The following is a 24,814-nucleotide window of genomic DNA, read 5'->3' on the forward strand; positions in this document are numbered from 1 at the left end:
ACTGAGCTTTCCTAGTAGATGAAGCTCTAGCACTAGAAAGATTTCTGCCTTCTATGCACTCAAGTCCCCTCCACACTCTGAATCTTCCTCTCCACCTAACTTCACCTAACTTGATTTATCAAGTTGCTTCCTGAAAGTGAACAGGATTATCCATTTCTCATCTGATTGCTATCATTAAATTTCTAAGAGTAAAATCTCTCTACATCCTGCCTACATCCTTGATGTACAAGTCAGTAAATTGAACTCTGTATTACACAAATGAAGCGATCCCAGTAGTAGAAAACTTTGGTACTGTCCTTTGTTTTCCAATTACAGTGTAGATAAAACTTTGCTTCTTCAATGGATACTTTAAACAAAGTTTTAAAAATGATGGGGTGCCTGGGTGGCTCAGAGGGTTAAAGCCTCTGCCTTCAGCTCAGGTCATGATCCCAGAGTCCTGGGATCGAGCCCCGCATCGGGCTCTCTCCTTGGTGGAAAGCCTGCTTCCTCCTCTCTTTCTCTGCCTGCCTCTCTGCCTACTTGTGATCTCTCTCTGTCAAATAAATAAATAAAATCTTTAAAAAAAAAGTTTTAAAAATTCTTTCTAGATTTCTGGCATTTGGTATTAGAGGGTGCTGATTTAGATACCCCTAAAATTTATGACTAGATAAATCACTCAATTGCTAAAATGGTCATATTTAATTTGTTCTTAGCCTTGAAAAACAATTCTATTTTGTTAGTGGTTTCAGATGTATCCAAAGAAGCTATAGTATAAATGTTTAAAAATCAGAGTAACAATACACATAATAGGATTCTTGTTGTATTGTCATAAATACATGTGGCTGGCATGTGATGTCTCAGTAAAGATGGCTCCTGTCAGCATTTAGCTCATTGAAACACAGACCATACTCAATGGTCCATATCTAAAAATGATCACACATAAAATTTTTTTTTCTTTGGCACCAAAAATTTAAAAATAATTTCATGATCACATTATAATTATTTGTTTAAATACCAATTTATATGTATATTTCACTTAAAAATACTTCTAGTGGCATATGCTATATATAAACAACAGTGAATGTAAATAAAGACCTCCACAAAGAAATCCTTAATTCCCTCTAGAATATATATGAGTAGTAATATAACACCTCACCAATTGGGATAAAATGAAATGACAAAGTATAAAATCAGGACATTAATCTCACATAAAAATTAACTAATAATGCTTCCCATTCTCAAATCAGGAAGGCATACAGTGTGAAAGAAAAAGGACTAAGGAGAGAGTTCTCTTAAGACACATCTTTAGGTTATGATGTTCCCTTTCACGTAGTATTTTATGTTATCTCCCAGGCAAGCAGAAAAAGGGAGGGAGCAGAGTTCTTTAATAGTACATATAGCATGCTGCTAGAAAGTTAGCAAACTCCTTCTCCTTGGGAAATTATGAACAGTTGACATAATTTCTGTGATATGTCTGTGATACAATTTTCTGATTTTATCTTTTCTATTTTATAAATAGCTATTATAGGAACATACTTGACTATGATATTTTGAACTGTATGTATAATCTAGTAAATCTGAGACATGAGAACCTAATTCTAAGCACAAAGAATTGCTGATAATCCTGACCATATTCTAATTGCTGAATTTATATAAGTCACTTACATATCTATTAAACTATAAAATGGATTAAATCTCTGATCCGCTACTAGAAGCTAATTCTAAGAGAACATTTTAAAATGCATAGGAAATCATCTTTCCTCACCTCTCTGCTATATAATGAAGTGAGTTCTTAAGATATGAAAGAAAACTAGTAACAGATCTAATTTTGCATATTCTGAATTTCAACTGGTAGGCAACTTTCTCACTGATACTGATAAGACAGCATTTATTTCTACACTAAATTTTAAAAGGAATCCAGGTGAGCCATTCATTATCTGACAGGCCAAGAAGATCCTTTGTGTCCATTTTACAATCCCTTTTTTGAGATTCAAGGGATAAATAATAAGACAGTTGATGGTCTGAGTCTAGAAATGTTTTCTTTTTCTTTTTCTTTTTTTTAGAAATTTTCTCTTTTTTGCTATTTTGGCTTCTCTAGTTCATTTAAGATATTTAAACAAAGGCTCTGTAAAATGTATATATTGCAAAAATTTAGAATTACTTAATGTGCAAATCTTCACACAGTGATGTTAAATGCTTTGAAACAATACTAGAAATACATTAAAAATATTTAATTCAGTCCAAGATAATGCTACTTATAAGAACATGCTTGTACACAAATAATAATGTCATACTATCTTTAAAAATAAACTTTTATAAGTTTAAAATTTTAAATGAATCTTCTCACATAATCACCATCTCTTCTCACATAATCACCATCTTCCTAGTATTCCTAGTCTCACTTCAACTGTTTTTGTGTGAATGATTAGATACCTTCCACACTACTGTTCTTTTCATGTTATCCATTTCACCATTTTATCTGGGTACTCTGTCCCTCAGATAAATTATTTCACCAGAAGCAGACTTATCCACTTTCCTCTTTTGTTTTTTTTAATATTTTATTTATTTATTTGACAGAGAGAGACACAGAAAGAAAGAGAACCCAAGCAGGGGGCAGCAGGAGAGGGAGAAGCAGGCTTCCCGTTGAGCGGGGAGCCTGATGTAGGCCTTGATCCTAGGACCCTGGGATCATGACCTAAGCTAAAGGCAGCCGCTTAACAACTGAGCCACCGGGCACCCTCCACTTTCCTCTTAAGGTAGCATCTTTTCTGACAGCTCATTCATATCTCCTTTTCCTCTGTCTTTCCCTCTCTAAATCTAAAATCCAGCACCCTTATTTTCCTTCATTTCTTCTAAAAATATCCTTTTTTTTTTCATTTTTCTTTCCATGTCCCAAATGACTGCCAACAAGTGTTATGAATGGTACCTCTCTCTTCTCTACCATCCTTCTGTGCCTTCTACTATAACCAGATTATTTCCTTGGATGCCAGAAGTATTCTGAGGACATGCTTACATATGCCTCATAAACCTCTGAAGGAGATCCTCAACTAAGAGTGTCAAGAAGGGCAATTAAATTCCCCAAGATATTCAGGAAATGGTAAAGAACAAGGATTCAGACTCTAACTTTCAATCTTCCCGAAGTCTTACTAGCCAGATCAAAAAATGTTACCTACACTCAACCTGGAGATTTTGAAATACAACATGCTTTGATTCCCCAAACTGCTACCTAACAAAATCACTGTGGTCAAAGAAGGATCCCACTGCACCTCCCCATCACCAACATCTTGCTTAAAGATGTTGGGTTCCTGCTAAAAAACGAACATGCAGAATCAAGTATAACTTTTTAGAAGAGAAAAGAAAATCTTCATTATAGTAAATGGTTTCTAAAATAAGGTAATTTTATTTCAAATGAATCCTAAGTCCAAAAAACATAAAAATGAGAGAATAAACTCAAAATTTAACCTCAATAGTTAATAATTATCTAACTAAGTAAATATATGTAACTACCTCTTTAAATACAACTCAATAAAACTACTTTTGCAGATAAAATTTTTAATTCTATTTTTAAATGGACTTTACACAACTTCAACTACTTTCCTAAACATACAACTGTGTTGCAGCCAAAATCATATACTTACTGTTGTCTAAATGTATCGTCCTACCTCATCACCTTTACTTGTACTGTTCCTTTTGTCAAGGATATTTGTTCCATTTCAATCTGCAAAATATCTCTCAATCCTTTAAGGCTCCTCAGCGCACCTCTGGGTGAAAAAACCTTGTACTAGCAGTCAGTAGCCTATCTTAGCCACTGACTGACTATGGAAATTTTAATATGCCATTTAACCTCCCTGCCTTCTGTTAACTTGGATAACTATAAGCAAAGGTGCTAAGCCAAGTGATTCCTATTCAGTAGATAACAAGGAAGCCTGAAGTCTGGGTTTATTAAAGTACTAGGCTGGAAAACTGACCTTCATTTCGCTCAAATTATAGTAAAATAACTGAGCAATGTCTTGGGGTTGGTTTTATACCATTTACTTTTTGTCTGATTAACAGTTTTCAGAACAGAAGATGAAGGAATCCAGAGATGGTATAAAAACTCCCATGAGGATGGGAAAATGGAACATCTCACACTTAAATCACCAATCTACTAAGTAATAGTGTCTGAAAATATAAACATCTGTGAGGAAAATTGAAGAAACAGGGAAACCCAAACTTTCATCTAGAAGCAAAAGGCATAGTCTTGTTTTGAAATTTCCTTCACACTAAGCTTCCACATCCTTTAAAGAAATACTCTATCTTCTCTGTCTACTGACATCTTTTACTTTCTAGAATTCAACCACAACCTTCACCTTTTTCACCAAGCTCCTTGATTCTTCAGACTAGACTTTCCCAATCCTTTGAACCTAACAGAACTCAATGCACTCTAAGTGTATCACACCACCAGTCCCTTTAATAAACACCTGCTCATGAAAGAAGCAATCCTGAATGGTCTGTGCATTTTCTTCCCCAATTCTTATTTCTACTTCAAGAGCCTAATAACTGAGATGGGAGAGACTCATCAACTTTTGTTGAATAAATTATTAGTATCGCACCTTATATGAGCACACACAAAAATGTTACTTATTAGATAAAAAACAAAAAAGTATTTTATAAACTTTAAAGCCTATAGCTAAGTTTTAAAAATTGGGTTGTTGATTATAGTAACCATTATGGTTCCCTGTTCATTTCTGTTACTACGATTCCACTGTTAAACAAGGCAAAAGAAGAGTCAAATGTGGCTTATTAGGCATTCTCTTAACAAAAAATGTCTATTAGTTGGCACCCAACAACAGGATTAGGATGACTAGCAGGCCATGCGATGACCCTCTGGCTCAGGCACATCCTGAACTTATTTTCAGAACTCAGATTAAATTATGGTCAGTGTATGTTAGCCTAAATATGTTTTGAAAAACAAGAAAACTTGGTTACTTTATACTGTTTAGAAGAAACCATTCCCTAACCATGCCTAAACATAACCTTTACTATCTATATTTTAATGCACTTATTCTTAACAGCCTCAACATCTGAGTAATTATAACAGAATATATTTGAAAGTTTCAACAACAACAAAAGAATAAGCTACATCACGTACTTCCAAAGAGTCATGCTGTTAAAAAGGGAAGACTGCATTTCTTTTTAAATTTCTACTTCTTTTAGGGCATGGAGAAATACCACTCTCATAAATACATGCAATGAGAGGAGACTAAACATTCAAATAAAATGCGCTGTAGTGTGCAGAACAGAAAAGCTATTAAATGCACATTCATTTATATAAGACACACAAGAGAAGCTTTAGAAAGCACATAAGAGACAAGAAAAATCAACTTACCTAAAAAAAAAAAATTACAGCCATGGCAGATTCAAAATTATTAGATTAAAGTAAAAAGAGTGAAACGAACATCAAAAGAGTAAATGACAAGAGAAGAGGTTAAGGGCATATGTTACTTACAGGAATTCTTCTCCAGGGTGTTTGAGTATATTTATCAGCATATGTGCATTTTTCCTCTTTAGAATTTTGGTGGCAGTTACACTGAGTTGCCTGAATAAAACCACAAAATTTACACGGGTATAATTCTATATACACATATATACATACAAAAATAATTAGAGGTTGGGGCACCTGGGTGGCTCAGTGGGTTAAAGCCTCTGCCTTCAGCTCAGGTCATGACCCCCGAGTCCTGGGATGAAGCCCCGCAGTGGGCTCTCTGCTCAGCGGGGAGCCTGCTTTCCTTCCTCTCTCTCTGCCTACTTGTGATCTCTGTCTATCCAACAAATAAATAAAATCTTTTAAAAAAATAATTAGAGGCTCTCTTAAAGGGTAAAAGATCACCCTCATGAAAAAAAAGCAAACATCCAGGTCTATTCATTAGTCTCCCATCTTATTCAGAGACTGGATTCCAGAGTCACTCAGTAAAGCTAAAATTCTGTATAGTGAAAATTAACCTTGGGAATCTCTTACACTGTCCATAAATACACTATCTACGATCTTATGTGTATAAATATATATAATACTATGTATATAAAAATAATATATATTAATATATATAATAATGTATATATAATAATGTAGAATATATATAACAATATACAGATTATAAGGAATACAATTGCAAAATATAATGTATTTCTCTAAACTATAATGGTACTACAGTCACTACACCAGAGTTTCTTAAATTCATTTTTGATGGCACTCTATGGATATTAAACACCACCGGTCCACAGATAAGGCTGTCTATTCACATGTGTGGTGCTTTTAAGCCTTCTTAATGATGTGTTACCCTTATTGAACAAAAGAATTTGAAGGACCACTGAATTTTGACAAGATCCATCTGACCATTCCAGTTCACAAATGAATTCTCTGCATATGATTCCACTCAAAGCAAACTCATTTAGACAACACAAAGCAACGTACCTTTTGTGGAAACTTTGGTCTCTCAAATAAATAATGATCAAATTTTTAAAAAGAACAAGAAGACATAATGTGAACTTCTCCCTAGTGTGGAGTACTGTTATATTCCAATACATATATTGGAATATATATATTATTTATTAAACAATCTCACTGGAGGTAAACTTTCTTATAGGAAAACCTACATAACAAATTCTTAACTACTGCATCAAATTAAAATTAGGTGTCTTATTTTTTAAAATTTACCAAAATTCAGAATTTTTCTTATTTTTCTTATTTTCAATCAATCCATTTTCCATATATAAAATAAGATCTAATTAAAAACAAAAATCTCTGCAGAATAGACATTTTCCATTTCTTATAGTACAGACATATTTCCCATTCCTAAAAAATGGGATAGTGAATGAAACAAAATTCACCATATTAAGTAGGCAACTTAAGAGTCTCATGGGGGCACTTGGGTGGCTCAGCTGGTTAAGCATCTGACTCTTGGTTTCGACTCAGGTTATGATCTCAGAATCCTGAGATGGAGCCCTGCATCTGGCACAGTGCAGAGTCTGCTTGAGATTCTCTCTCTCCCTTTCCCTTCACCCCTCCCCCCTGCTCATGCTCTCTTTCTCTCTCAAAAGTAAAATAAAATAAAAATATTTTTTTAAAAAAAGTCTCAAGAGAATTCACTATAATAGGACATAACTTTTAATATATATGGAAGGTATATAAAGAAAAAATATTTATCTTAGTGCAAGCACATTATGTATTCTATCCTGACTACTGCAGTTCCAGAAGTAATTTCCTTTTTGTAGTCAATCTGTTAACTAACATATGAAGAACAATATTAGGCAAATGTTTGAATTTTTTATAATTTGAAAAACCTAGTTTTTAGTGACATTTCAATAGATGTGAAACAACTACCCGACTCATTCCCTGTCCACATGCTTTTCTTTTTGCTGACAGATTCTGTTTGGAGGCTCACATTCTATGTAGTCCCATATTCAGGAAAGTGTATCCTACCTTTTGACCCAATGATATATTTTGATTAGTGTGAACCAATCAGATTAATCCCATTCTACCATGCTTAGGAAGTGATAAAGATTCCAAACCTAGCCAATAAAACATATGCAAAGTCTGGATAATTTCTGAGAATGTGCTCTTGATTTTAAAAATAGGTATGCTAGAGGGATGCCTGGGTGGTTCAGTCAGTTAAGCATCCAACTCCTGGTTTTGGCTCAGGTCATGATTTGAGGGTCGTGAGATCCAGCCCTGCATCAAGCCCCATGCTTGAGATTCTCTTTCTCTCCTCTCCTTACCTTTTTCTTTCTCTTTGAAATAAATAAATGTCTTTTTTTTTTTTTTTAAAGGCATACTAGAGAAAAGAAGGTCCTTTTCCTACATTTGGGGACTAATACAGGAGTATATGACACACAGAACTACAGAATACATCTTGTAACCAGCACAGGACAGCCTTGATTCCAGAAAACCAACCTAGAACTTCACCATTACCGAAATGACCATTTAAGTAACCATGAGATCTACACAATTTTGTTATTTGAGTTTACAGATGTTCTAACTTTTAAGCCTCTTTTAGTTAAAGACTTTTACTTGTAACATAACATATTAAGATATACACTGATTTACTAGATGGGTGATTTGGGGCAAATCATCAATAAGAGTAGTATTAATCATGCACCCATGGCCCAGGTATAGCATTACTCAGTTTTCATACATAGTTTATTAGACTATCATAATCCTATATTGTATTATTTTTATTACACCCACATACAGAAGAGGCTGAGGAGAAATAAAGTAACTTCCCTAAAACAACATGGCTATTTAGTTTCAGGGCAGAATTTGAAACCAGGTATATAATCCACAGTTTTTCAAATCTATGACACAGCTAACCTGCTTAAGCTGAGTTCTACTTTCCATGACTCTATAAAGAAAATTCTACACTAATAATTTCACCAGATTATTCTAAGGCTCCAATGTGTAAATGTATCTAAATTAACTTACTACTTAGTATACTTAGGGAAAAATAAAAGAGCATTCTCAGCATTTTATTTTTTTTTTTTTTTTTTTTTTAAAGATTTTATTTATTTATTTGACAGAGAGAAATCACAAGTAGATAGAGAGGCAGGCAGAGAGAGAGAGAGGGAAGCAGGCTCCCTGCTGAGAGCCTGATGCGGGACTCGATCCCAGGACTCTGAGATCATGACCTGAGCCGAAAGCAGCGGCTTAACCCACTGAGCCACCCAGGCGCCCATTCTCAGCATTTTAAATAAGATTTAAATAGCTGAGCTTCTATACAATCCAGTTAAATACTTGGAGCACTGCAATCTGATTTTATATATGAACTTTTCACACAAAATATGAATTTAACACTTTATATTGTCAATTTTCTGAAAGTGTACATGCAAACTCAGGTTAAGATAAAATGCATAGATAGCTAGAACTAGAAAGGGACTTTGAAATCACCTTGAAAATCCTTCACATTTTTTTTCCCTTAAATTCCAGTGTAGTTAACATACAGTGATATATTGAGATGTGCAACATAGTGAACCAAGTCTATCCATCACTGTGTTCATCAAGACAAACACACTCTTAATCCCCTTAACCTATTTCACCCCCGCCCAATCCACCTCCCCTTTGGTAACCACCTGTTAGTTTTTTATAGTTAAGAGTTTGTTTTTCCATTATTTGCTTGTTTTGATTCTTAAATTCCACACATGAATGAAATCCAATGGCATTTGTCTTATTCTAATTGGCTTATTTCGTTTAGCATAATACTTCATCTCTATCCATGTTGTTGCAAATGGCAAGATTTCATTTTTTCTTATGGCTGAATAATATTCCAATGCACATACATATATGCATCTTTGTGTGTGTAATGGTACACATATATATTACATATATGTATGTATACATATCCATCCAAGCACACACTCTCTCTCACTCTCATATATAAAACATATTTCTATCCATTCATCTATTGATGGACACTTGGGTTTCTTCTGTAATTTGGCTATTATAAACAATGCTGAGATAAACATAGGGGTGCATATGTCCCCTCAAATTAGTGTTTTTGTATTCTCTGGGTAAATATCCAGTAGTGTGATTACTGAAATAGAATAATTCTATTTTTAACTTTTTCAGGAAAATCCACATTGTCTTTGACAGTGGTTGTACCAGTTTGCATTCCCAACAATAGTGTACAAGGGTTCCTTTTTCTCCATATTCTTGCCAACACTTGTTTCTTGAGTTTTTTACTTTACCCGTTTTAACAGATGTGAGGTGTTATCTCACTATGATTTTGATTATCCCTGATGATAAATGATACATCATTTCATGTATCTGTTGGTCATCTGTAGGTCTTCTTTGGAGGAATGCCTGTTCATGTCTTCTGTGCATTTTTAAATCGGATTGTCTTTTTGGTATTGAATTGTGTAAGTTCTTTATATATTTTGGATACTGACCCTTTCTTGGATATGTCATGTGCAAATATCTTCTCCAATTCAGTAGACTGTCATTTAGTTTTGTTGGTTGTTTCCTTTGCTGTGCAGAAGCTTTTAATTGTGATGTAATCTCAATAGTTTATTGTTGTTTTTGTTTCCCTTGCCTCAGAAGAATGTTGCTATGACCAATGTCAGAGAAATTACTGCCTATCCTCTCTTTCAGGATATTTATGGATTTAGATCTCACATTTAGGTCTTTAATCCATTTTTTAAAAGATTTTATTTATTGATTTGAGAGAGAGAGAATGAGAATGAGAATGAAAATGAGAATGAGAATGAGTGGGGGGAAAGGCAGAGAGAAAGGGAAAAGCAGAGCCCTCCTGAGCAGGGAGCCTGACTTGGGGCTCAATCCCAGGACCCTGAGATGATGACCTGAGCTGAAGGCAGATGCTTAGCTGACTGTGCCACCCAGGCACCTTGGTCTTCAAGCCATTTTGAGTTTATTTCCTGGGGCCCCTGGGTGGCTCAGTGAGTTAAAGCCTCTGCCTTCGGCTCAGGTCATCATCTCAGGGTCCTGGGGTCGAGCCCCACGTCGGGCTCTCTGTTCAACAGGGACCCCTTTTCTCTCTACCTGCCTCTCTACCTACTTGGGATCTCTGTCTGTCAAATAAATAAATAAAATCTTTAAAAAAAAAAAAAGTCAATTTGAGCTTATTTCCCTTCTTGTGTGTGGAGCTGGCTTAATTTGTTGTTGATTCTCCAGTTCTTTAAGGTGTAGAGACAACTGGTGTATTCTGGATTTTTCAATTTTTTGGAGAGAGGCTTAGACGGCTATGTGTTCCCCTTAGGACCGCTGTTGCTGTATCCTATAGGTTTTGGACCGAAGTTGGTTTCATTCTCATTGGTTTCCATAAATTTTTAAGATCTTCTTTGATTTCCTTGTTGATCCAAGCATTCTTAAACAAGGTGGTCTTTAGCTTCCAGGTGTTTGAATTCCTTCTAAAGTTTTCCTTGTGGTTGAGCTCCAGTTTCAAAGCATTGTGATCTGAGAATATGCAGGGAATAATCTCAGTCTTCTGGTATAGGTTGAGTCCTGATTTGTGACCCAGTATGTGGTCTATTCTGCAGAAGGATCCATGTGCACTTGAGAAGAATGAGTATTCTGTTGTTTTAGGGTGGAATGTTCTATGTATATCTACGAGGTCCATCTGGTTCAATGTGTCATTCAATGCTCTTCTTTACTGATTTTCTGCTTGGGTGATCTGTCTATTACTGAGAGAGGCGTGTTAAGATCTCCTACTATTAATGTATTCATATCAATATAACTCTTTATCTTGATTAACAGTTTTCCGATGTAATTGGCTGCTTCCACATTGGGGGCATAAATATTTACAATTGTTATATCTTCTTGGTGGACAGTCCCTTTAAGGATGATGTAGTGTCCTTCTATATCTCTGACTACAGTCTTTAGTTTAAAATCTAATTTATCTGATATGAGAATCGCTACCCCAGCCTTCTTTTGAAGCTCATTGCTATGAAAGATATTTCATCCCTTCACTTTCAGTCTGGGTGTATGCTTATGTTCAAAATGTATCTCCTGTAGATGACATATGGATGGGTGCTGTCGTTTTATACAATCTGCAACCTTGTGTCATTTTATGGGCACATTTTGGCCATTCATGTTGACAGTGATTATTGAGATATGTTTTTATTGACATTGTGTTACCTGTGAAGTCTTTGTTTCTATAGATTGTCCCCATATATTTCTGTTCAATGATATTCTTAGGATTTTTCCTCTTTTATAAAAGCCCCCTTAGTATTTCCTGCAAAGTCAGCTTGGTGGTTGCATACTCTTTTAAAACTTGCCAAAGTCTTGGAAGCTCTTTATCTCTCCACCCATTTTGAATTTCGGTCTTGCTGGATAAAGTATTCTTGGCTACATGTTCTTCTCATTTAGTGCCCTGAATATGTCTTGCCAGCCCTTTCTGGCTTGCCAGGTTTCTGTGGACAGGTCTGATTTATTCTGATGGGCTTTTCTCTGTACATAAGGAATTTCTTTGCCCTAGCTGCTTTCAAGAACTCCTGTCTACAATTATGATTCATCATTTTCACGATCAGGTGTCTTGAGGTCTTCCTAGAGTCTATGATCTTGTTGGAGAGACCATTCTGCCTCTAGTTCACAAACGCTGGTTCCATTCGCGAGACTGGGATAATTTTCGTGGAGAATTTGTTCAACTATATCTTCCAGTCTTCTTTCTTTCTCCTCCCCCTCAGAGATTCCAATAATTCTGACATTGGAACATTTCATGGCATCATTTATTTCCCTAATTCTGTTTTTGTGGCTTCTAAGCTGTTTGTTCCAGGCTTCTTCCTGCTCCCTTTTCTCTGTTTGTCCTGCAGATCACTAATTCTATCTTCTTCCTCAGTTACCCTAGCTCTTAGAGAATTTAGATTAGATTGGAACTCATTGAGAACATTGTGAACATCATCCCTGGCGGCTTTCAATTCTGCCCTAATCAATTCCATTTTGTCATCAAAGGCTTTCTCCAACCTAGCTATTGCCTGAATAATTGTTAGCCTGAATTCCCTTTCTGACATATTGTCTATGTCCACATGCAATAGCTCTGATGCAGAAGGCCCAGTCTCTGAATTTTTCTTCTGTTGGGCATTCCTCCTCCTAGTCATTTTGGTGAGAGATGGCTGAATGGATGTGTAGCTGATTGTATGGGCCATGGTGCAGGCAAGGTGCACCCTGGAAGACTTCTGAGCAATCAAGAATCCCCACCAAAAAGAAAGAAAAAAGAAAGAAAGAAAGAGAGAGAGAGAGAGACAAGAAAAAAAAGAAAGATAAAATAAAAGAAGGCCCAGCCCAAATGGGCCCAAGGTAAGATTTATGAAGTATACAAACAAAAACAGACAAACAAAAAGACTGACAAATGTAGATGACAGGAGAAAAATAAATAAATAAAAGCAAAAAAAAAGAACCTCATCAAAAAGAACCCCAAGTGTAAGATTTATATACTACCAGGACAAAAACAAATACACAGAAACGCTGGCAGAAGAAAATGATGGGAGAGTGGTTATAAATTCTCATTGTGGGTGAGGAAGTTTATTTTGATTCTTCCTGGATGTATCTTGATATCTTTCTTAAAGGACTCAACTTTCCTAAGATAAAGGAGGATTAAAAACTGGCTTACCTATAGGGGTAGCATTGATTGGGGAAAGGGGATTACCTTGAAGCTTATCTCTATACAAATATAAAAAAACAAAAAATAAACCAAAATAAAATTAATTTAAATTCAAAGAATTAAAAAAATAGAAAAGCAAAAGAAAAACACAGGTATATGTATCAAAAAGTTCAGGTTAAAAGGTTATTATGGAATTTTATGAACTGGACATTTCATTGTGATGGTAAATAGGTTAAAAAGTTATATATTAAAAAAATGAACCAGAATAGTGGGAACGAATTAAAAATAAAGGTTGTATCTACGAAGTAGTAGTGGTTGTCCTCTTGTCTTTTTTTGTCTTTCTGGCTTTCTGGGGGAGGGGCCTGCTATGTGGATTTTCAGGGAGTCTTGCTAGAGTTAAGTCCTCCTGCCCCCATCAAGGGGGTGGGCTCTGAGGAAACTGGTTTTTCAGGCTTTTTTTCTCTGAAGGTTTTTTTGTGTGTTTTCTCTCTCCTTGGCAGCTTTTGATGGTTTTTGGAGGTTTAGAGAAAAGCAAACTGCACCCAGACCTCCCTCTCAGAGAGAAGCCTCAGTCTGTTCCCCTCTGGGTGCTCCAGAGCACATAAATTCACCCTGAGCCACTGGCAGAGCACATTCCTACTCAGAGTCTCTGGGGACACAGGAACTCCTGCTTGTACTGAAAACCAAGATAGCCATGCTAGAGAGGTCCCAAGCAGCATTGAGAATTTCACGCTGGCCTGGGTAGGGAGTGCTCAGACTCTCTGGCTCTGAGAGAGCGCCAACTGGCACCTGAAGGCACCTCTCTTAGGGAGGGTGTGGGGCACAACTCAGACTCTGGTAGTGCAGCGAGCCCATGGAGAGTGCAAAAGGCTGTGATTCTGCTGGCTGGCAAGGCTCCCTCACCCTCAGCTGCGCTGCCACCCAGACACTCTCAGGCACACCAGCCACTCAGGGACCAAGATCTGGCTTCTTCGCTGCACTCTCTCTGGCTCAGCGCCAGTGGTGGCTGTCCTGGGTTGATGGACTCAAGCCCCTGTCCCTAACCACCCAATTCCCACAATTTCCCCCCCACGATCCTTTGCTCTTTTTGAGTGCTTTCAACCAGAATCCAAGTTAATGCTGGTCCCCAATCGCAGGGCACTCTCGTATTGGGGTATTACTTTCCAATGGGTTGCTTCTGGTGGCTCCCTCCCCCTTTTGTTTATCTTCCTATCTCAGTCCAATGTTCCCACTCCACTTTACCTGCCTACTAGCGTCTTCTGCCCCCATTGAGATCCAGAAATGTATAATTCTAATCTCAGGCTGATTTCATGGGTGATCAGAGTTCTTTGCCAGGTAATCAGCTCACTTTGGAGTATAGGTTGAAACGGTGCCTCCTCCTACTTCCCCACAAGCTTGTCTCCTCCTACCATTTTGAGTTTATTTTTGTGTATATGTAAGAAAGTCCTTCAGTTTCCTTCTTTTGCAAGTAGCTGTTCAGTTTTCCAACATCATTTGATGAAGAGACGATCTTTCCCATTGGATATCCCTGCTTTCTTTATAGATTAATTGACCATATAATTGTGGGTTTATTTCTGGGCTTTCTATTCTGTTCCATTGACTATGTGTCTATTTTTATGCCAAGGGCATTGTTTTGATTACTTTTGATTACATTGATATGATTTTAATAAAACCTGACATCTAAAACACCTCCAGTTTTGTTTTTTCAAAATTGTTTTGGCTATTTGGGGTCTTTCGTGGCTCCATATAAATATTAGGATTCCTTCTAGTTCTGTGAAAGTTGCTGTTGGTATCTTGATAGCAACTATTTTAAAACCGCAGATAGCTTTGGGTAGTATATACAATTTAACAATATTTATTCTTCTAATCCACGGTATGAGATGTCTTTCAATTTCTTTCTATCATATTCAATTTCTTTCATCAATATTTCATGGTTTTCAAGTACAGGTCTTTCACCTCTTTGGTTACGTTTATTCCTAGGGTTTTTTTTTTTAATTATTATTTTTGGTGCAACAGCAAATAAGATTGTTTTATTAATTTCTTTTTGCTACTTCATTATTAGTATATAGAAATGCAACAGATTTCTGTACGCTAATTCTCTATCCTGCAAATTTACTGAATTCATTTATCAATTCTAGTAGTTTTTTGATGGAGTCTTTGGGTTTTCTATATGGAGTATCATGTTATTTGCAAACAGTGAATGTTTTACTTCTTCCTTATGGATGAATGGCTTTTATTACTTTTTGTTGGATGGATGGATGGATAGGTGGCTTTTATTACTTTTTGTTGGATGGATGGATGGATAGGTGGCTTTTATTACTTTTTGTTGCCTGATTGCTGTGGCTAGGACTTCCAGTGATATGTTGAATAAAAATGGTGAGAGTAGACATCCTTTCTTGTTCCTGCTCTTAATGGAAAAGCCCCAGGTTTCCCCATTGAGTATGATGTTAGCCATGGGTTTCTCACATGTGACCCTTATTATGTTGAGGTATGTTCCCTCTAAACCTACTTTGCTGAGGATTTTTATCTTGAATGATGTTGTAATTTACCAAAATGTTTTTTATGCCCTCTCTTGAAATGATCATCGTTATCTTTTCTCTTATTGAGGTGATGTATCACATTGAACCATTCTTGCATCTCAGCAATAAATTCCACTTGATCATGGTTAATGTTCATTTTAATGTATTATTAGATTCAGTTTGCTAATATTTTGTTGAGGAATTTTGCAACTATTTATCAGAGATATTGCCCTAAAGTTCTTTTTGTGATGTCTTTACCTGATTTTGTTTGTTGGTAGTTTTTGATTACTGATTCAATTCCATTCTGGATAACTGCTCTTTTCAAATTTTCTATTTCTTCCTGCTTCAGTTTTGCAAGGTAACATTTCTAGGAATTCATCCATTTCCTCTAGGTTGTCCAATTTGTTGGCATATAAGTTTTCAAAATATTCTCTTACAATCATTTGCATTTCTATGCTCTTGGGTGTTTTTTTTATCATTTCTGATTTTGAGTCCTCTTTTTTTTTAATGAGTGTGGACTAGGTGTTTATCAATTTAGAGCCAGCTCCTGATTCCACTGCTCTGTTCTATTGTTTAAGTTTCTGTATTATTTATTTCTGCTCTAGTCTTTATTATTTCCTTCCTTATGCTTGTTATGGTTTGCTTTTTTTTTTTTTTTTTTTTTTAAGATTTTATTTATTTAAGAGATCACAAGCAGGCAGAGAGGCAGGCAGAGAGAGTGGGGGGAGCAGGCTCTCCGCTCAGCAGAGAGCCCGATGTGGGGCTCGATCCCAGGACCCTGGGACCATGACCTGAGCAGAAGGCAGAGGCTTTCACACACTGAGCCACGTAGGTAACCCTTGTTATGGGTTTTGTTTGTTCTTTTTATAGCCCCTTTGTGCTTAGAGTTAGATTCTTTATTTGAGATGTTTCTTGCTTCTTAAGCTAGCAATTTTCATCTCCATATAATTTTTTCTTTTTTCTTTGATTTCTTGGTTGACCCATTCATTGTTTAATAGTATGTTATTCAACCTCCATGAATCTGTGCTCTTTCCAGATTTTTTTCTTGTGGCTTATTTCTAATTTCATAGTGCTGTACTCAGAAAAGATGTATGGTATGACTTTGATCTTTTGAATCTGTTCAGATTTATTTTGTGGTCTAATATGTGAATATTCGGGAGGATGTACCATGTGCACTTTAAAAGAATCTGTATTCTGGTATTTAAGGAGGAATGTTCTGTTTTTTTGTTTGTTTGTTTAATCGTGTCCAATTAGCCATCATTAGTTTTTGATGTGGTGTTCCACAATTCATTAGTTGTGTATAACACACAGTGCTCATCACTACATGTGCCCTTCTTAATACCCATTATGCAGTTACCCTATCCTTTAACCCCCGCCCTTCCATAACGCTGTTTGTTTCCTGCAGTCCAGAGTCTCTCACGGTTTGTCCTTCACTCTGATTTCTTCCCATTCAGTTTTCCCTCCCTTACGCTCTGGTCCTCTGTGCTATTCCCTATGTTCCACATATGAGCAAAGCCATATGATAATTGTCTTGCTCTGACTGACTTATTTCACTTAGCATAACCCCTCCAGTTCCATCCAAATCTATGCAAATTATGGGTATTCATCTTTTCCATTGGCTGAGTAATATTCCATTTTATATATGAACCACATCTTCTTTATACATTCATTTATTGAACGACACTTCAGCTCCTTCCAGTTTGGCTATTGTGGACACTGCTGCTATGAACACTAATTGGGGTGCATGTGTCCCTTCTTTTCACTACATCTGAATCTTTGGGGTAAACACCTACTAGCACAATTGCTGGGTCATAAGGTAGCTCTATTTTTAACTCCTTGAGGAAACTCCATACTGTTTTCCAGATTGGCTGTATCAGCTTGCATTCCGACCAACAGCGTAAGAGGATTTCTTGACATCCTCGCCACTTGCTGTTTCCTGTCTTCTTAATCTTTGCCATTCTAACTGGTATAAGGTGGTATCTCATTGTGGTTTTGATTGGTATTTCCCTGATAGCTAGTGATGCTGAACATTTTTTCATGTGTCTGTTAGCTATTTGTATGTCTTCTTTGGAGAAGTGTCTGTTCATATCTTCTAACTATTTATTGACTGGATTGTTTGTTTTTTGTGTGTTGAGTTTGGAAAGTTCTTTATAGATCCTGGATACGAGTCCTTTATCTGTAATGTCATTTGCAAATATCTTCTCCCATACCATGGTTTGTCTCTTAGTTTTGTTGACTGTTTCCCTTGCTGTGCAAAAGCTTTTTATCTTGATGAAGTCCCAATAGTTCATTTTTCCTTTTCTTTCTTTTGCCTTTAGAGATGTGTCTTGAAAGAAGTCAACGTGGCCAAATGCCAAAGCGATTACTGCCTATGTTCTCCTCTAGGATTTTGATGAATTCCTCTCTCACATTTAGGTCTTTCGTCCATTTTGAGTTTATCTTGTATATGGTGTAAAGAGAATGGCCCAGTTTCATTTCATTCTTCTGCATGTAGCTGTCCAATTCTCCCCATCAACATTTATCGAAGAGACTTTCTTTTTCCCCATTGGGTATTTTTTCCTGCTTCGTCGAAGATTAGTTGACCATAGAGTAGAGGGTTCATTTCTGGAGTCTCTATTCTGTTCCATTGATCTATGTGTCCTACTTTTGTGCCAATACCATGGTATCTTGATGATCACAGTTTTGTAACATAGCTTGAAATCAGACATTGTGGTGCCTTCAGCTTTGGTTTTCTTCTTCAACAATCCTCTGGGGTTCTCCTATATGTGTTGTGTGGGCCCTGCAGTTGTGTCCTGGTCACTTTTTCTTTTAATCCAGTTATTTGCAGAGGTTCTCTTTGCCTGTTGTGGGCAGTGTTTGGTTCCCAGTTGAGGTGCACAATTTTAACACCTAGGGTTTCCACAGGGCCTGCTGCCAATGGGCCTGATGCCAACCCAGCCTTGCAAAATGCCTGGGTCAGGAGACAGTGTTGCCAAGGTTTGTGCAGGTCTTTTGGGGGAGGGGATCTGCAGTACGGGGACTGAGGCAAACGTGACTTGGAAGAGTGGATCCCCCAAAGCACAAGGGAGTGGGCAAGGCTTGGTGTTACCAAGTTAGGTAGTGTATATCAGTACTTGGCTACCTCACACAGCTGGCCATGTGTTTATGCTGGGGGGTGGAAGAGGCAGATGTTACCCGCAGTCCCCTTTGTTCCTGTAAAAATCCCTCAGCAATCCCTGCTCCTCTAGGACCTGCTCCAAAATAAATAAACTGCTCTCCCTTTCATTCCTAATTCCATACATCAATATATACATTCCATACATCAATATAAAGTGACCTCTTTTCATAATTCTTCCCATCTTAGATTTATCTTTTTATTGCAACCCCTGCTTTTTTGATGAGAGTAATTTCATTTTGTCTCACCCAACCTTTTATGTTCAACATTATTGTACCATTTTATTTGATTTAAATTTCTTTATATACAAAGAAAATTAATGGATTTTGCATTAAATCCTCAATGAAACTAAGAGAGATAAGACTATTTTCATTTACTGTTATTATATCTGATCTAATTTGTCACTTTAGTTCTGCTGTTTTTAGATATCCTTGGTATTTTTCTACTTTCTATGTCTTTTTTAAAAAAAATTATCTTTTGTATAATATACTATTCTAACCTAATAGTTATTTTAAAGCATTTCATAAAAATTTTTTAATTTATGTAAGTATATCAGAATATTTTAAAAATAATTCTAGATATCCATTTGTAGAAGAGAAAAACTTCTGAGTTCAGGATATTCCTTATTTCCTTCCTCAAACATGTACTTTACTTAATGTAAACATTTTTAAAATTTAATAGTAATTTAAAATTTAAAAACTAAAAATTTTTCTCATGCTTAGCGAAATAAGTCAAGCAGAGAAAGACAACTATCATATGATCTCCCTGATATGAGGAAGTGGTGATGCAACATGGAGGCTTAAGTGGGTAGAAGAATAAATGAAACAAGATGGGATTGGGAGGGAGACAAACCATAAGTGACTCTTAATCTCACAAAACAAACTGAGGGTTGCCGGGGGGAGGGGGTTGGGGAGAAGGGGGTGGGATTATGGACATTGGGGAGGGTATGTGATTTGGTGAGTGCTGTGAAGTGTGTAAACCTGGTGATTCACAGACCTGGGGATAAAAATATATGTATATAAAAAATATATGTTTATAAAAAATAAAAAAAATAAAAAAAAAAAAAAAACTAAAAATTTTTAATTTCAAGAAAATAAAAATGTATAAATTCAAAAAGTCCAACATTCAAATGATATATAATTACATTAGATAAAATAATGAGCAATAAATTTCCTCCCATTACTGGCTGGGAAGTTCAGCTCATCCAGCCTACCTAAAAATGGTTTTCTTTCTTTTTTTTTTTTTTTTAAGTTTTTATTTATTTGAGAGAAGGAGAGAGAAGCATGAGCCAAGGGGAAGGGCAGAGGGAGAGGGAAAAGCAGACTCTGCTGAGCAGGGAGTCCCCATGTGGGGCTCAATCCCAGGACCCTGAGATCATGACCTGAGACAGATACAGTCACTTAACTGACTGAGCCACACAGATGCCCCCTCAACCTCCTAAAATTCTTGAGTTATTTTTTAAATCTTAGCCTCAACTATTTGGTATGCATTATTAAGCAATTTTACAAAGTTAACCGGATGGCATAGTTTTCAAGATATTAAAGGTCTGAAAATTTACCTTGGTATATGAATAAAAATTTGTTTAGATTATAAAATATGAGGGCATAACCTTTTTCTGAAGTGCACTAGACACAATTCTTGTGCTCTGTAACACATTTTTCCAAAATCTGAAGCTTACTTAATTTCCTAATGCTGTTTTTCTTTTCCCTGAAAACTGGCTAGGTTTTTATCTTTAGTTTTGAAATACAAACATGAGGTTTTATTACTTTCTTTATTAATTTTATATTTGGTAGGCCCTTGATTTGCAATACCTATTCATTTGTGTTTCAGATTTTTAAGTTCTCCTTATACTCTCAAAAATAACATCTGATCCATCTGTCCTCATTATTTATTCATAAGTTGAATCTATGTGATCTGACCTCAGCGGCTCAGAGTTCAATAAATTATATCCTTTATATTCTAAGTGATATTCATATTACTAAATACTTTGTTATACCAAAATATGCTTTGACTTCCAACAAATATTTTCCTGGTCTTGTTGTCATTTTTATGCCATTATGTTGTTATCCTGGCCTTTTCAATTTTATGAACTAAATTATAATTATGTTCAATATACTGCACATACTGATTTTAGATGAGACTAACATTTGAAATTGTAACAATTACAAAGTTTCAAAGATTCGAACATGACTCTGAGTTATCACTCAGTATCATCCATGGGGAAGAAGCATCTTCTTGGCATATTGTTCACTCTGACAGTCTTACTGACTGAAATCTAAGCCTAAAATCCAGCTTAATTTCTCTTCTCACAGAGAAAAAATGCCTTGTTCTCAACTCACCAGTTCATTTCTTTAAACATATATGAAGAAAGACACTTATTTTTCATCAGTAACATGAATGTAAGTAAGAATATCCAAATGAAGGCCACTGAAATGGACTGATGAAGACTTTCTTTACACTTTGAGTACTTAATATTTAGACTAAGCTTTTTGAATATTTAGACTGAAGTAAATCACATATTTCAGAATTCATATAATATAAAAATAACACAAAAGCGCAACGTTGAAAGCCAAAAATAAAGCCAAATTTCAATTCCAGCCAGACTTTTTAAAAAACAAAACAAAACACATATATTGTGCACTTTGAAAAGCCTCTACTTTATGTACTACACTATAATACTTACAAGCTGATGTTCTAATAGTTGGATTTTTTCATCTTTTTTCTTTATTTCCTCTTTAAGTTGTTTTATTTCATTTAATAAATCTTCATTCTGAAATATTTTTAAAAATTAACAAGCATTAAATCAACAATGAATATTGAATAATGAATGGTTTTTGTTAAGGGGAAATTATGGGGAAAACTCTTCTTAAATATGCCAGCAATTAACCTATACACAAACAAAACAAACAAAAACCCATTTTGGTCTTCTAAGAACTCATAGTGTAGGGGGGGTCCTGGCTGGCTCAGTTGGTTAAGCATCTGCTTTCAGCTCAGATCATGATCTTAGGATCCTGGAATGGAGCCCCGAGTGGGGCTTGATGTTCAGTGAGGAGTCTGCTTGTCCCTCTTCCTCTGCCCCTCACCCCATTCATGTTCTCTCTGTTTCTCTCTCAAATAAATAAATAAAATCTTAAAAAAGAACGAATTCATAGTGTAATGGAGTCCAACATGTGAAAAATGAACAGTAATAACAACACAGGTAACATTCATTAAGTACTTTTCAAATGCTATAAACAAAGTACTTTTAGATATCTAAGCATCTGATCCTGAGTATGACCCTGAGACCCTGAGGTAGATATTATTATCCCCCTTTACAGATAGGGAAACAGGAAAAAAGGCCAATAGTAAAATAAATTACAGATAAGACAGTTACTTCAGGCAAATTTAAAGGGATGTATGAGAGTTGCCTATCAAAAATAATGCAGGGCACAACAAACAGAAAACAGCATAATTAAAGGCACAGAGTCATTTCACAGCTGGTTCAGAAATCTGCAGAAATATAAATATGCCTGGTAGGGTAACAGGGAGATTTTTTTTCCATGAGCCACCTTCCTGAGAACTGCCTGACTCAAAGACAAAATACCCTGTCAATTTAGTCTATTAAGAAATTCCTAATAGTATTAAACAGAAAACTACTGTCAAGTAAAGCAGGGATCCAGTTGTATTTCCAAGTGTAAATTATCTTTACCTTATAGTTAGTCCACTATGTTTACTACTATTGAATTATCCAGAAATATATACTGAGGCAAGAGTACAGCAAGGAAATAAGGATATGTACACGTGAATGATATATCTTTCTAGAGAGAAAAATATGTAAGTAAATATAATGTGTTGTTACTGAGCAAAGTATACCATCTCTTGCAGATACACCAGGAACAAACACAAAATAATGCAGTCTCTTTAACAAGAAATCAGAAACAGACATTTTATAAAGGCTTTAACATAACATAAGTATCACAAAAATGGGGACAAAAAATTTTTGTAATGTTATGTATACTGAATTTGATAAAACTGTTCATTATATATAAAAAATGATTTCCAGTTGAATTTAAAGAGCTTAACTTTTTAAATCATAAATCAAGACCAAAAAATGAGATAAAGAGATTGCAGATCATGAATACATGTTTAAACTTTTAAGCTATGTGGCAAATGAATCTATTAAGGAACGATAAGTATATTTGATTATATAAAACTTTAAAGCATGTATACAATTAATATTAAAGTAAAAAGCTGGTGAAAACCTATGCAAATATGACAAAGAATTTATACTTAAGTATATTAAGAGCCTGTTCAAACATACAGGATTGTTTTCTAGGCCCCACATAAGACTGTTCTCACAAATATGTAGGTAATTGGTAAAATGTTCTATATGACTTGTTGAAGAAATACAAATTCAAGTATTAAGGTATTATTTTATAGGTATTAAGTTGAAGAGAGAAATATTCAATGCGATTAATAAAATTGCAGAAAAAAATGGTACACTATCAGACATCAAAACTGGCCTTTCTTGACAAACATACAGCTCTACATTGAAGAGTCTTAAAAATTCTTACACTCTGCCTCAGTTGTCCCAGTCCTGGAAGCTATGCCAAAGAAACAATCCTAAGTATGGAAAAACCTACAAGAAGGTATTATCTAAAAGTTTACAAATTTATCAGTGTCCAAAAAGGGGGTAACTGAAATACAAGGTAGCAATCTGATGAAATACTATGTAGCCATCATTCAGTCATTGCTAGGTCCCACTAGTGTTGGAGGAAAGGGACCTGAAAATGAAATTCAAATACAATGTGATAACATATTAACAGCCAACATGTATATAGTTATAATATAATTAACTTTATTACAGGCACTGCTCTAAGGATTTTACACATAAAGATGGGCAAAAACATATCAGGAAATGGGTAACTCTAGTGAAGTCTTAAAGGATGAGTAAAAAGTTACGAATACACAGAAGTGTTGTCAGGCTCTGGATTTTAAAGTAAGAGATTCTCAGTATGATACAACAATACAGAGGTGAAGGCAAGCATAGGACAGAGTATTTGGAGAATTACAAGCAGTGATGTTGTTACACAAAGGCTGTAGTGAAGAGTGCGTACCAATATGGGTAGTAAACTGGGCAGGAGCTAAATCATAGAGGGCCATGAACATCAAGCATGGCCTAAAAAAGCCAGGGAAGTGATAGTGCATTTGAGATGTCTTTAACAGCTGCTTGGAGAACAAACTTGACAACCACAACCAAATTAGACTTAGGAAACTTATTACTAAGATGTCATACTTCATATGACAGTAGGAGCCTGACCTAAGAGAATGATAATAGGGAGAAGAAGGAAGAGCAACAATCAAAATTAGGAGAATTTGGTGACTGTCTCCATGTGAAAGAACACAAGAGGCAGTCAAGAGTAATTTCCTATATTTCTAGCTTGGGTGATACGGTGATTAGTACTGCCACCAAAAGAAATGGGGAATAAAAGAGGAAAAACACATTCAAAGGGGAATACTTGTGAGTTAGTTTTAGATATACTGTTAGAAGTACCTGTGGGTAACTGGATCACCAAGTATGAAAGGGAAACTATATATGTTATCAATGTATATGCCATATATGAAATAATGACAGTAAAAAGGTCAAAGAGAACTGGACAAAATATATAAATCTCTATTCTAAAGAAGAAAAGGAACCTACAAAGGAAATTGGAAAATGGGAAAATGTTAAGGAGTATAAGAAATTTTAGAGACAGGGGCGCCTGGGTGGCTCAGTGGGTTAAAGCCTCTGCCTTCAGCTCAGGACACGATCCCAGGGTCCTGGAATCGAGCCTCGCATCGGCTCTCTGCTCAGTGGGAATCCTGCTGTCCCCCTCACCCCCACCTGCCTCTGCGCCTACTTGTGATCTCTCTCTCTGTCAAATAAATAAATAAATAAATAAATAAAATCTTAAAAAAAAAAATTTAGAGACAAATGACATAAAAATCAAGGATAAAGCTTTTAAGACAACAGTCACACCAAATGTTTATACATTAAAACAAGTAACTGCTTTCATCTTTCCAAGTTTCCATGTTAACTGGAAAAAGGTTTAAGGAGA

General features: G+C 35.8%; 1 protein-coding gene across 10 annotated transcripts in view; it reads right to left on the reverse strand.

Annotated features, from left to right (window-relative positions):
- Positions 1-24,814, reverse strand: part of CCSER2 (coiled-coil serine rich protein 2) — a 199,710-nt gene that overhangs the window by 24,921 nt on the left and 149,975 nt on the right. For 9 of the 10 annotated variants that reach the window (XM_059169721.1, XM_059169728.1, XM_059169729.1 and 6 more), the window contains 2 exons: positions 21,421-21,507; positions 5,468-5,557 (listed from right to left, as the gene is read on the reverse strand). In XM_059169721.1, the coding sequence (XP_059025704.1) occupies positions 5,468-5,557; positions 21,421-21,507 (177 nt within the window). Of the gene's footprint in view, positions 1-5,467; positions 5,558-21,420; positions 21,508-24,814 lie in introns of those variants that run through there. The other variant, XM_059169726.1, reaches the window with a different exon arrangement.

The sequence above is a fragment of the Mustela lutreola genome, chromosome 4, assembly GCF_030435805.1.
Source record: "Mustela lutreola isolate mMusLut2 chromosome 4, mMusLut2.pri, whole genome shotgun sequence".
NCBI classification, from domain to species: Eukaryota; Metazoa; Chordata; class Mammalia; order Carnivora; family Mustelidae; genus Mustela; species Mustela lutreola.